Here is a 15,007-nt window from a genome sequence, read left to right as displayed (position 1 = left end):
TCACATATAATCTTGTATAACAGTTTTGACCATAACTGCTATACAGCATTATTTCATGTTATTTGCCTTTTGTAACACATTTAAAACAAAAATAGACCAAATTTTTATTATTTTTTGTGAGTTTTTTTCATGTATAACAGTTTTAATTACAGGTGTTATATAGCATTTTCAATGTTTCTTGCCTTTTTAACACACTGAAAATGATAATAGACCATCTTTATTCATTTTTTGGCAATTTTTTATATATTGTTTCACATATAATCGTGTATAACAGTTTTGACGATAACTGTTATACAGCATTATTTGAAGTTTTTTGCATTTTGTAACACATTTAAAACAATAATAGATAATTTTTTTATTATTTCTCTGCGTTTTTCATGTATAACAGTTTTGATTACTGGGGTTATAGGGTATTTTCTAATGTTTTTGCCTTTTTAACACACTGAATACCACTTTTTTTCATTTTTTGGCGAATTGTTTTATATATTGTTTCAGATATAATCGTGTATAACAGTTTTGACTATTACTGTTATAAATCACTTTCAAGTTGTTTTCTTATTTTTTCACACATAATAAAGAACAAATTACATTTTTAAAACATGTTTTGGGATATTTTTCATGTATAACAGTTTTTATCGAAACTGTTATACATAACTTTTTACGTCTTTCAGTATGTTTGTACACTTTATGACCCATTTAGGGCAATAATGGGCTAATTTTGTGCACTTTTTAAGCAATTTTCCGTGTATAACAGTTTTAATTTATGCTGTTATAATCTAGTTTTCAGTTTTTTTCTGGTGAATTTTTGTTTTATACCTCGTATGCACCCATACTGCACCACTTTCATATGTTTTTCAAAGTATAACGGTTTTAGTTAATACTGTTATACATCACTTTTCAGATGTTTTCTTATTTTTCACACATAATAAAGAACAAATTAAATTTTTAAAACATTTTTAGGAATTTTTTTCATGTATAGCATTTTTGATCGAAACTGTTATACACCGCTTTTTACGTCTTTCAGTATGTTTGTACATTTTAGAACCCATTTAAGGCAATAATGGGCTCCTTTTGTGCACTTTTAAGCAATTTTCCGTGTATAACAGTTTTAATTTATGCTGTTGTAATCTAATTTTCAGTTTTTTTTTCTGGTGAATTTTTGTTTTACCACTTTCATATGTTTTTCAAAGTATAACAGTTTTTATTAATATTGTTATAAATCACTTTTCAGGGATTTTTAATTTTTCTAACACAATGTAACAAATGTTGCAAAATACAACAGTTTTAGATATTACTGTCACACATTGCTCTTCTGGGTGGCCTAAATTTTTTTACATTTTCTAAAAAAGTGAAAAAAAATTATTTTTTTAACATTTTTGAAAAAAATGTTCCTGTATAACAGTTTAATCAAAACTTTTACATATCACTGTTTGCACTCTTAAGAGGGGTTTTGCACTTTATATCACATTCCAAACAATATTGAGTTTCTTTTGTACTTTTTTGAAAAATTTTTAGAGTATTAAAGTTTCAATTTTATATCCTATATTCATATTTTGTGAAAATTATAACAGTTTTATTTTATACTGTTATACGTACTTTTTAGTATTTTCTCTTTTACATTTTCCAACACATAAGAAGCATAAATTACCACTGAAAAATATTTTTATGAGAGTTATTTTCTGTATAACAGTTTAGTCGAATCTGTTATACATCACTTTTTTGCGTCTTTATGTATACTCTTACACTTCATAACACATTTAAATCAATAGTGGACTCTTTTATTAGTCTTCTGAGCAAATTTCAGCGTATAACAGTTTCATGTAACACTTTTATACACATTTAAAACGTTTTTTTTTTTTAATATTTTTACATTTTCCAAAACATTCCAAACACCAACATTTTCTTATATTTTGTGGAAAAAAATTACGTGTATAACAGTTTTGTTTACAACTATTATACACTTTTGCTGTGTGTTAGGGGTTGGTTTTTATGATTCTTAAACTTTTAAAGCTGTATAAATGACAATCTTCACGTTTTTAAAGATTTGTTTTGCGTATAGCAGTTTTTCGGAAAACTGTTATACAGTTTATTTTAACGGTTTTTGGCGAACTTTTACAATTTATAGACAATTGGAAACCATAACGAGTATCTTCCACAATTTTTTTGGAAACATTTTGTGTATAACGGTTTTGTTCCAAATTGTTATACATTTTTTTCAAAATTCTTAACAATTTTTCACATTCTTTATTTCATTTGAATCCATTAAGGACGCCATTTTGTGTTTTTTATTTTATCAGTTTGTCGATTTAAACACCCTGAGTGCAACAAATGATTGATGATTTATTTTTTAACTGTTATACTAATCTATTTTTGATTTATTTGTTTGTTTTACCCATCTCTTTCAGACAACTCCTTCCAGGAATTCGTCAACAGTCCTTGCATGACCGAAATCAAGGAACGTTCTTGCTTCATACACATTGATGTGCCCGGACATGCCGATAATGCTGAGGCTCTGCCAGATAGGTACTTACCAACAACTTAACGTAATTTTTGACCAAAAGCGAATTAATTATATTTTTTCCCTTCCAGCTTCAATTTCCCCTCTTTGCAAATGTTGGGTGAGGATCTGGTCACCGTTTTGGACTTCTTACATGTCAAATATGTAATGGGTCTGGGCGAGGGTGCTGGCGCCAATGTTTTGGCCCGTTTCGGTTTGGCCCATCCAACACGTGTTTTGGGTTTGATTTTGATCAATGCTACTGGCAGTGCCGCTTCGGTATTGCAGTCGTTTAAGACGAAGGTAAGTTGAGAAATTTCCTTTAGGAAGTATAAATCATTAAATTAATTTAAAATTCTTTATCTTCATTTCCAGTTTATCCAATGGAACAATGATGACATTGCCCAATCGGCCGAAAGTTTCCTAATGTATCATAAATTTGGTCATGTAAGTAGATTGAGTGCCAGGATAATCCATATTTGAATAACTTCCTTTGTGAAAAGAAAGGAAATAAATGTTTCAGTGTCGTTTTTTTCCGTTTTGTATGTAAAGAAATTAAAACCACACCAAGAAATGCCCTTTAGCACCGGTGTTCATACGCAGCCCTCTCTTTTTTTTTTTTTTCTTGTCTTGTCACACTTTGGAATCTAAAGACTCTCTGAAGAGAGAGAAAGAGAGAGAGTCGTCTATAGATGGAACAAACAAGAAGTGTTATTATTGTGATTGGCCAATATGTAAAGCTAACTGGTCACATATCAAATTGGCACATTACAGCGTGAGATAAAAAAAACTGCAACAAAGTCAAACGACATAATTTTTGCATTTTTTATATTTTATTTATTTATTTATTTATTTTTTTTTTTTTTTTTTTGAATGAAAACAAAAATGTCGGAAATATCAGCAAATTTTAGAATAAGTTAAGATTTGTTCGAATTAGTCACCTTTGGCACGAATAATGGCCTTCAAACGGCCAATGAAACCGTCACACGCTGCCCGAATGTTGATCTGCGGCATTTTGGCTCATTCCCATGAAGCACTTACTTGAGGTGATCGACACTTTGTTATTTTTTAGTGCCAACCTTGCTTTCCAAAATACTCCAGACACAATAGTCCAACGGATTGGTATCCGGAGATTTTGGTGGCCATTGTGCCCCGGAAATTAAGCGAGGAACCTCATTTTGTAACCATTCTTGGGTGGCGCGTGTTGAGTCCTGTTGGAATCTCCAAGTTCTGCGGCCAAAATGTTTGCGTGCCCAAAGCATTAATACACCCTCCAGAATATTTTAGCGATAATATTCGGCATTTATTCCGATGCCACGGTCGATTAATACGAGGGGAGAGGACCATCAGCTGTTATGGCGGCCCACACCATCACCATGACCGGCGTTTGAGTTCTGGTGGCCAACCGAAGGTGCACATTTTCAGCTGATCTCTTTGGCAGAAGTAAAAACGATCAACGAATGTTTTCTCATCGGAGAAAACCAAATTCGACAGTTCACCACTTTCGGCTAGGCGAAGCAACTCTTTAGCTCTTTTTAGTCTATTTTCTTTTTGTTGCGGTGTGAGTTCTGCACTTTTTGGAATTTCAATGGCTTTACCACGAGCTCATTTTTCAATATTTTTTTGAATGGAATATTGCGACATGTTCAGCTCACGAGCCATTTTTTGGCCACTGCGACGTGGGTTTCGATCAAGTCACTTTTCGAACAATTTCTGCTGATTATGCTGTTTTCTTTCATCAACTTCCTTGACATCGAGCTACGCTATCACGGTAACGAGCTATAGACAACAAATGTTTTCTCATCGGAGAAAACCAAATTCGGTAGTTCACAGCAGTCTGAAGTTGGTTGCAGTTTTTTCATCTCGCCCCGTAAGTCTCAGACATTTTTGGTTATTCATGCTAATTTGATATGTGGCCAACCACCTTTAAATGATTACCAATGAAATCACTGCAACGTATGAACACTGTGCAAGTAACAAAAATAAATCTCCCTTTTTCCCCACATACATTTATACACATTGTGTATATTCAATGATGTGCCTATATATACATATTTTAAAACATTAAATTGGATGTAATCCTCTTTATAAACCCTCCAACCCCTCTTCCTCCACCTCCTGTATCCTTTTCATCACGTTGATTTATGTTGTATGAATATTTAATATCAATGTGGTTTTGAATACATGTGTATAAATGTGTAACCTTTTTATCTTCTTCTTTCTTTATCTCTTCTTTTTTTTCTCTTCTTCTTTTTTATGATTAATACAATTACCTTTTTTGGTTGGTTTTTTGTTTGTAAACCTTGTAATTATGTATTCATGGGGATGTGATTGAATTGAAAAACCAAAAAAAAAACAACTACATGTGTTTGTTTTTCTTCTGTTTCTTTGTTTATTATTCAATTAATCCCACAAAAACCAACAAATTGTTTGTATTAACAAATATAAAACACAACTATGTGAAAAAAAAAAACCAATTCGTTACACACACTCAGGTTATGGAGGTATTGTAATTAAATTTTTAAATCAATTTAAAAGCAATTTATAGTTTTCACAAAGTTTTTTCTTTTTTTGTTTCATTCCTTCGCTTAGTTTTCCTAGTTTAGTCAATTCGTAAATTGAACATGTTGTCCCTGTTCACACATTTGAATCAAGCTATGTTTACATTGGAGCGTATGACCATAGGAATTGCCAATCTAAATAACTAGTTTTATAAATGCATATATCATGGTATGAGAATATAGGTAGTCGCATCGACACAGCTGCTGGGACAATGAACTGTCAAACTAATTTTGGAATTGAAAATGTTAAATGAAAAATTATTTAAAATTGTAAAATTTGTTGAAAACCGCGAATTATAATAAACTTCGAATGACGTCGTATAAGAAAACATATAAAACTCTACTTATATTTCAAAAAAAAAAACATTTAAATTTTTTTGACATATCAATGTTCACAAATGTATCAACATCTACCAGTATTCTTCTACCATGGTGTATATGTAACAACAGCAGTGTACGATATTTTTTCCAGTAAAATATGCCCTGCATTTTATATTAAGACAAATTTCTCTGTCGTACTATTATCGAAAAGTTATCGAACAACATTCAGTAAAATATAAAAACAAAACAGCTGTTTTGCAGCATTTAACAAAACAGCTTTAAAGCTGTTAAAATCGAATAAATATTATAATTTTTATAGCGAAAATGAGTAAATTTTTGCTATTATCGATGCTCAATGTTTATTATCTGAAAAATAATTGATTATTGTCTGAAGATTGTAAACATTTTCTATTGGTCCCAAAACAGCTGATTTCCCATCAGCTGACGCGCTAAATAATTCTAATCTCCCAATAGGAATTTGCAAAATCTCAGTATCTGAACTGTCAAAATTGAACTCTTCACGCGCTTTCATTTACTGGTCTTTTGCATCATTGAGCAACAATTTACAATAACTCGTACAAACTATTGAGTTATTGTACACGCCTAATGCTATCAAAACAGTGACGTGTGAACAGGGACTAAGTCGCTTAGTTATTCCATTTTTTTAAATCGCTTAGTTATCCCATTTTTTTCTTGTTATTAAGTCGTGCATTTTTAAAAGTTTCTTACCTTAGCCTATACTATTATACAAGCCTACACTTTTTTCAAATACATTTGTTTTAGAATTTATTTAATTCATGCATTTTAAGAAAAAAATATTATTTTAGAAACTATGTTATTTTTAAAATAGTAATTAGCATCCGTTATCATAAATTGATTGTGAAAACATTTTAATTTAAGTTGTCAATATTTACATGTCATATTGTCATCTGCCAATATGACTCGGTATGTGGCCATACAACTCTATAATTAAACCAACAAAAAGATAGTCTAATTTAAACACACACTAAAAGTATTTTTTCAGAACTGCAAGAACCAACCTTTTCACTGCGATAACCGATTTAAGGGCTAGGTACATAAGAAGCTTGAAGTCATGGCACGGCCTATTTTGTGACATTTCACAAAGGAATTACAGTGCCGCACTAAAATCCTGCCGTCGTTTTTCATTATAATTTGGCATTAATATGCCTAGCCATGACTTCAAGCTTTTTATGTATTTGCAGCCTTAGCCTTAAAGATATCGGAAAAAAACTTCAAAAATAGTAGATTCATGCAGGTTCTGAAACAGAGCATATGTTTACATTTACAATGTCCGCTGTATTTGAACTGTCAATTTCACAGGATATTCTATTTGACGGATGACTATTAATTCATCAATAGTAGATTTTTATAAGTTTTCTTATACGACACCAATCAGAGTTTGCAATACTTGCTGTAATTTCGATCACCACAAAGTAGTTTGACAGCTTTTTTGATTGGTCAACATATAGATTTTGAATGGTTGCCATCATATTTTGATATTTTTATCAGATCTTCCTTGCCATACTTTTTCGGCCAAGAAGTTTGCACATTTCCCCTTTTTTTTCTTTTTTCAATGTCAGACTGACAAATGTCAATATTTGTTACTGTTTTTACCATTTGTTTACATTTCGTACTGTAACTTTAATCAAAACTTATTTTGACAGCTATTCCGATAATCAGCTGTGTAAATAGCGTACTTATTTATTTGTACCATTGAAAATTATTATTTGACGTATAATCCATAAATATGTGGCTTTACGTTATATTAAATGAAACTCGTTTTAATAAATCATGTCTTTTAGATTTACTGATACTAGAACATAACCTACAAGAATCTACTAGTCTTGAATTTTCTTCGATGTTATAATGGGAAAATCGGTTATGGTAGTAAAAACTTTTACATTCTTGCATTTCCGGAACAAATCAATAATATAAATCTTACAGACAATTTTAAAACGAGTTTGATTTAATATAGTCTAAAGTCTTAAAGTATGTTTACACTTAGTAAATCGATTGGATCTTAAATGCCATTGTTCCATTGCACATATGTCAAATTAATTTGACTCTCAAATGCAGCGGTTTTCATTTGACGTATATGCAATGGAATTGACAGTTGGAATCCACTGGATTTATTATGTGTGTGTTTTTACACTAAACATGTTTTAATAAAACACGTTTTTTAGATTGTCAATTCCTTTGATTAAAAATCCTTTGAAAAAAATACGTCAAATAAATAACGAATCTTTCTAAAACTCGTGACGATGTAAAGCAGACTTTGAATGTGAATGTAGCGGGATTTAGGTGATAAATTTAACGATTGCGTTATCTCTTCATTCTTTTTTAATCATCGTCGTAATTAGGACTTAGCATTTTTCTCAAACCCCATTTTCAAATACTTTTTTCTTGCAGCCACCAAGAAAAAATTAAGATGAGAATACATAAAAGTGTAGGTACATAAGAAGCTTGAAGTCATGGCTAGGCATATTTTGTGACATTTCATAAAGGGATTACAGAGCCGCACCAAAATCCAGCCGACGTTATCCATTATAATTTGACATGAATATCCCTAGCCATGACTTCAAGCTTCGTATGCACTTGCACCTTAAAACGCTTTTTTGACTGGCTTAAATCATCGGCTGGCTTCTTCATAGAGGAACAAAGGAGTTTTAGGTTGACTTAGTTCGATTTTGGCCATACGTCCCTTTGTTCTTTTGCGAAGAAGCCAGCCGATGACTTACGCCATTCAATAGTATAGTTACCCTTATTTATTTCTATCGAAACTAAGCATGATGTCAACATTTCCAAACACACACATTTTTTTAATGCCTGTCTTAGTAAAATGTATGCTTAAATATATTTTCTATAAATTATGTATGAACTTTTTTTTTTTTGAATAATAACCTATACTATATGCTAATACTAAACTCGTTTTGAATTTCTCTCCCTTTTGCCAATAAAAAAAACCTACGCTTGGGATTATCTATATTTACCCGCAACACCCACAAACCAATCAATCAAATATGCTTATTCTCCCTGCAATTGTGTAAACCGAACCCCACTATAACCAATCATTTCGTTTTGTGGACAATTTTGAATTCATCATCTTACGCTGGGATGTTATGCAGCAATTGGTTGGTGATAATCCGGACAAGGAGAAAATCGTTACGGAATATCAGAAACGTTTGCGTAGCTCGTTGAACAGTAAAAATGTGGGTCTCTATGTTAAGGCATTTATGAAGTAAGTAATGAATGATGATGATAATAAAAGAATAAATAAAAACTGTTATAAACATATGTGTGTCTGTATGTACATTTCCAAACAATGATGAATGAATTTTAATATTTCTTTTTCTCTCTTTTCATATTTTTATTATTTACATTTCGTTTTTTCCTCCCACTCGCCTATGTGTGCATTTGTTATTTACTGCTGCTCCCTTGCGCCAATTTCATTTTTGCAGTCGCAAAGATTTAACATTGAAAGGATGCAAGGTGGATGTTATTCTAATTACGGGTATGTTAAGTCCCTATGCTTCCATGGTGGAGAAATTACATCGTGATATTGAAAAGGAAAAGGTGACCATGCTGAAAATTGAAAGAGCCGGCGATGTATTGGCTGATGCGGTAAGTCAAACGGAATAGAAAATAATTTAAAAAATAAAGTAATACGAAAATATCTCTTCCATATTAGTATATTCACACTATATTTATTAAATTTTTGAAAGAAACGTTGAAATTATTCTCAAAAAGTCATAAAAGTTAGATTTTGTTTTAAGGCTATTAAGATTGACGTGTGGCCAAGCACCCTTAAACTAATGGGACTTTTTGTTTGAAAAGCGCAAGTAGACAACATTATAAATGTGATACAGTGTTCAGACGAACATGATAAGTTCGCTTATATTTTTTTGTCCCCTAATAATAAATAGTTTATACTTCAAGGACAGTATAAAGAGTTATAGTTTTATAAAAACTTAGCGAAAAGCAGTAATGTTTCCGTGCCAATCAGATATGAGACATATCATGGTAGAAGAATACAGGTAGTCGTATGGACACAGTTGCTGTGACAATGAACTGTCAAACCGATTTTAGAACTGAAAATGTTCAACGGAAAATTATTGAAATTAGTAAAAATTTTGGCTTCCAATAAGAAACAATGTTCCCAAGCGTTGCTGCATCTTCCTGTATTATTTTACCATGCAACATTATAAATGTAATACAGTGTTCAGACGAACATGATAAGTTCGATCGTGTTTTTTTCGCACCCTAATGGGTGTGTATCTAATTTATAGATTTATTCTTTAATAAAAACTCAAACCTTTTAAAAGACAGCGAAAGACAGTAATGTTCAAGTGCCAATCAGCTGATTTGTTTATATCAAATATGAGACATATCATTGTAGAAGAATACAGGTAATCGCATCGACACAGCTGCTGGGAAAATGAACTGTCAAACCGACTTTGAAATTGAATCTTTTTAATGAAAAATTTTTCAAATTTGTAAAAATTGTCAAAAAAATGCATATCATCATAACCTCCGATTGGCGTCGTATAAGAAACCATATAACATCTACTTATTTTTGACATAATATTTTTAAATGTTTGACATATCAATGTTTTTTTTACCATGCAACATTATGTGATATGGTGTTAAGACGAAATAGTTTAGAAATTTATAGTTTTATAAAAACTAAGCCTTTTTAATAGGTTAATAGTAATGTTACTATATTGCCAATCAGCTGATTTTTGTTTACATATATCAAATATCAAACATATTTAGGTAGATCTACTCTATGTTCATCAAATTTACAAGAGAAAAGCTCAAAATACTTCTCAAAAAGTCATAAAAATAAGATTTTATTTAAAAAACTAGTAAAATTGACGTGTGGCCATGCATCGATATTCTATTGTGACTTCCATTAAAAAAAGAGGCAATAACTGATGCTATCAACGCCGGACAAACAGGAATGTTCTCATTTCATTTTTCGCAGTACTCCTCTTGTTGAAAAGCAACATAGCGTGTGGGCAGGTCCCCTAAAGTCTTCCATTTACGTATACGAAATACACAGATATTGACAGTTGAAAAGCACTGAATTTTGTATAGGTTTCCATAAACACCCTTCACGTATAATCCAGTGGATTTTAACTGTCAATTTCATTACGTATACATCAAATTAAATCCACAGGCGTTAAGAGTCGTGGAGTTGCCACTCAATTTAGTAGGTGTAAACCTACTTATACTCTTAGGTAATTTTTATAAATTAATTTTTTTATAAAATGTTTCATTAAAATAAATATCATTCAACAATATAAATGTAATATAGTGTTCAGACGAACTATGTAAATTGTTATTCGACCCCTAAATATGAAGTTATTGTAATTCAGCGAGAATATATCTGGATTATTGTTGATATATTCCTATAAAAATAAACCCAGTATTTTCAATAGGTACAGAAATCCAATCGTTTAAATATACCTTTAAGATATTTTAGAACCAATCAGCTGATTCTTCATAATTAAACACATGGTAGAAGAATAGATAGATACATCAACGCTTGGGAACATTGAAATGTCAAAAATTGTAAAATGCTTTGTCAAAAATAATTAGATTTTTTATGTTTTTTATGCGACGCAAATATGAGGTTATTATAATAAGCAATTTTTTTAATTTTCAAAAATTGTTGAAAACTGCATGTCATAACAACCTCCACATAAAAATCTTCTTGAGTCTGGAAAAACATTTTAAAATTTTTAACATATCATTGCTCTCAAGCGTTGATGCATCTACATGTATTCTATAATATAGTGTTCAGACGAACTATGTAATCTCTCTCAATTGTTATTCGACCCCTAAATATGAATTTATTGTAATTCAAGGGCCAAAAGATATGGATAACAGTTGGATATGCCATAAAAAATTAGCTCAGTATTTTAAATAGGTATAGAAACCGAATCGTTTACATTTGTCTTTGAGATATTTTAGTGTCAATCAGCTGATCTTTCATCAAACATAAGACATTTTCCCGCAGAGTTTTTTATAAATATTGACAAACTCGTCCAAAACTATAAATCCCTAAAAACTATCCCATGTTTACACATGACAATTTCAAGAATACCATTTATTTGATTATTTTTTTTTTCTGTTCTATTTTCCAGCCCGCCAAGGTGGCCCAATCGATTCTACTCTTCTGCAAAGGCCAAGGTCTACTGACTTCCGTGGTAATGCCCGGTGTTGATCGTGGACGTGCCTTTTCCACCAGTTCGGGATCGTTTGATGGAACCAATGGTACGCGACGTCTTTCCAGAGGGATTTCAATGGAAGACTATGACAAGCCCAACATTCGACGTCTTAGCATTATAAACAACGAAATTAAGAAATAAATTGATGGACACACCAATAAATAAATATTTAAAATTCCCATTAATTTTGGATTCAAAAACAACGCAAAATTAAAAAAAAAAAAACAGAAAATAAATTATTATAAATCGATTCAAATTTGCCAAAACAGAAAGAAATAACCACACACACATATACATATATTATATTAGAGGGAATAAGTTAATTATAACAAAACCAACAAAAAAAAAACAATTGACAACAAGAAAATGTTAGTAAAAGAAAGTAATTTTTTTTGTATAAAAACAATACAAAAGAAAAAAAGATTTATTCATACTCACACGCAAACACACCTTATATAAATGAAAATATATAATTGTACAATTAGAGAATTTATTATTTAAACAAAAAAAAAGAAAAATATTGTTATAAATTATTAATTTGTTTTTTTCATATTTTTTTTATAAAAATAATACCTAACCTCAAAATGGAAATCTACAAACCTATCGTTGAGTTTATTTTTTATAAATGTAAAAGTACCAATTTTTATATTATTTTGTAAAAACAAACAAATATATATAAAAATAATACTTGCCATTTAGGTATATATACATACAAACATATATATGTAGCACCCCAACGATGCTGTATTATTTAGCCCACCTGAAAAAAAAAATCGAGAAAAGAAAATATACTTCCTTTAATCTATAAAAAACAAGAAAAGTTACAAGAAGACAACACCATTATTTTGTATTCCTTATGGTTCTTCCGAAATGTTTTGTTGAATTGAAATCTCCCGAAATTTTGGTAGAAAAAAAAAATCGTTAGAAAATTAAAAATACCTCCGATTTTATAGAAAACCACAAATTTTAATATCTCCAAAGAGAAGTCCCCCCGTTTGTCGTCACCATCTTTTTGAAATTTTTACAAAAAACCAAGAAAAACTCGAAAAAGATTTTAAGAAAATGAGCACATCTCCCCATACCACTTTCACATACAAGTTCATCCCCCCAAGAAATTGTTAAGCACTTTGTCAACATTGAGATATTAGCAAGGACAGTGTTAAGAATTGCGGTTTTTTAATTCTGACGTATTGTATGCCCTTAAAGGAAATATGTCGTTCAGTTGACACATTTTCAAAGATCCTTCAGATTTCGTAGTGCGTTTTTTATTTGAAAACATATTTTTTAAAAATATGTCAAATAAAACGCAAAGTATGCAACACTGTAACGTTAGGGCATAATTTAAAACCACCTGGCCACATATCAAACTGAATGAAAACTTCAATGTTCTGATATGTGCCCATGTAATTTGACAGTTAAACAATAAAAAATCGCCGCGTTTAAAAACTGTTTTCTTAATAAAAAAAAAAAAAACAAAAAGAAAAATTTGCTTAAATAAATAAACTAGTATGCCATTACATATTAAATGTTGGCTTTTGAATACATTTAAGTGCACCAATTAAATGAAAAACAATTAATCAAAGCATAAATATGTAGTTTCTTAAAAAAAAAAACAAAAGAACAAAACAGAAAGAAAAACAAACGGATAATGTTTTGAATACATTTTTTTTGCGGAACATACCAAAGCAAACACAAACATATACATATATCTTAACGAAATATTTATATTAAAAACAAACAAAAAAAGAAATCGTAATAAAATGTACTTTCGAAAACGTATGTATTTCAATAAAACAAAAACAAACAAACAATAACAACAACAACAATTCTTAGACGAAGAAAAAAACAAATAAATCTTTGTTTTAATTAATCAAAAGGCACTCAAGGTAAGAGTAATACAATGTTCAGACGAGCGTGATACATTCTTTAATTGGTCGATGGATATTAACATGGTAAAAGAATTCAGGTAGTCGCATCGACACAGCTGCTGGGGCAATGAACTGTTAAACCGATTTTGGAATTGAAAAATTATTGAAATTTGTAAAAATTGTTGAAAAATACATATCATTACAACCTCCGATTTGCGTCGTACAAGGAAACATATAAAGATCTACTTAGTTTTGACAAAACACTTTTTGGCAAATTTTGACATTTTAATTTTCCCAAGCATTTTTGCATCTACCTATATTCCTCTACCATGGGTATTAACAAGTGCTACATCACCCAGGCGAAATGTCAATATTTGTTTACATTTTGTTTATCTCTCGTACTGTGATTTCAATCACAATAAGTGTTTTGACAACTCGTCTAGCTGATCAGCTGTTTGTGTCATGGGTCCTAACCATGGTAGAAGAATACATCGACACAGATGCTGGGACAAGGAACTGTCAACCCAATTTTGAAATTGAAAATTTTGAATGAAAAATTATTCAAATTCGTCAAACTTATTGAAAAATGCATATGATAACAACGTCCGATTGGTTTCGTATAAGAAAACATAAAAATCTACTTTAAAAAACATTTCAAAACTTTTGACATATTAATGGTCCAAGCGGAATTATGAATTAATATATTTTTAGTGTCTAAATCTATAGCAGATTTAAATTGCAATTTCATTGAATCGGATTCAAAATGAACTGTAAACAAAATTAAGGTGAGGGTACATAAGCAGCTTGACATCATTGCTGGGCATATTAATGTCTAATTATATGGGGAACGACTGCAGAATTCGAGTGCGGCTCTGGAATTTTTTATGATATGTCACAAAATATGCCATGCGAAGTCTTCAAGCTGCTTATGTACCTACACCTTTATAATTAATTGTATTGTAAAAACACGCAATAATCGATGTGTAAGCCAAAATTTGCCTAATCAGTTGCTTGCTTTGTAATTTATTTTGCTATTTTTTTAATTACACAGGATAATTTCGGACAGTTTTTACTAAAACCCGATTCCTAATACAATTCGAAAAATGTTCGTATGTTAAATATTTCTCTTTTATGATAATATGTATGATATTTAGAACCAAAACATCTGTCAACTTGTCTCATCCTTCTCTCAAATCACTCGCAAGCAATTTCACCGACTTTCATTTCCAATTTATGTAGTGTAGCAGTATTAGCTACTAAAACAAAGGTGAGTGAAAAAGTTTATACAGTTGAAACATGAGACTAGGACTTTTAAAGTATCAATAATTGAAGGCTATTCTAAAGCTGAGATCTATATTGAACAATATTTACAAGAATATTTTCAGGAGCGTCCCTATTACAAAAATAAAATAGTTCTCTTTTTATTTAGAAATTTAAAAAGGTCGACAATTTCGCATTTAAGAAAAAACATGAATGAAAATTATGTAATTTTTAAATACAATATAT

At 30.6% G+C, this 15,007-nt stretch overlaps 1 protein-coding gene across 4 annotated transcripts in view; it reads left to right on the top strand.

Moving 5' to 3' along the window:
* Window positions 1-13,251, top strand: part of LOC101892561 (Ndr family) — an 89,045-nt gene extending 75,794 nt beyond the window's left edge. For all 4 annotated transcript variants that reach the window (XM_059121011.1, XM_059121010.1, XM_005183077.4 and 1 more), the window contains 6 exons: window positions 2,406-2,523; window positions 2,590-2,800; window positions 2,873-2,944; window positions 8,526-8,638; window positions 8,859-9,021; window positions 11,550-13,251. In XM_059121011.1, coding sequence (XP_058976994.1) covers window positions 2,406-2,523; window positions 2,590-2,800; window positions 2,873-2,944; window positions 8,526-8,638; window positions 8,859-9,021; window positions 11,550-11,774 — 902 coding nt within the window. In that variant the 3' untranslated portion in view covers window positions 11,775-13,251. The remainder of the gene's footprint in view (window positions 1-2,405; window positions 2,524-2,589; window positions 2,801-2,872; window positions 2,945-8,525; window positions 8,639-8,858; window positions 9,022-11,549) is intronic.
* The last annotated feature ends 1,756 nt before the right edge of the window (window positions 13,252-15,007 follow it).

The sequence above is a fragment of the Musca domestica genome, unplaced genomic scaffold (assembly GCF_030504385.1).
Source record: "Musca domestica strain aabys unplaced genomic scaffold, Musca_domestica.polishedcontigs.V.1.1 180, whole genome shotgun sequence".
Classification (NCBI taxonomy): domain Eukaryota; kingdom Metazoa; phylum Arthropoda; class Insecta; order Diptera; family Muscidae; genus Musca; species Musca domestica.
The sequence above is the reverse complement of the archived record's forward strand: the minus strand, read 5'-3'. Positions and strand labels throughout refer to the sequence as shown.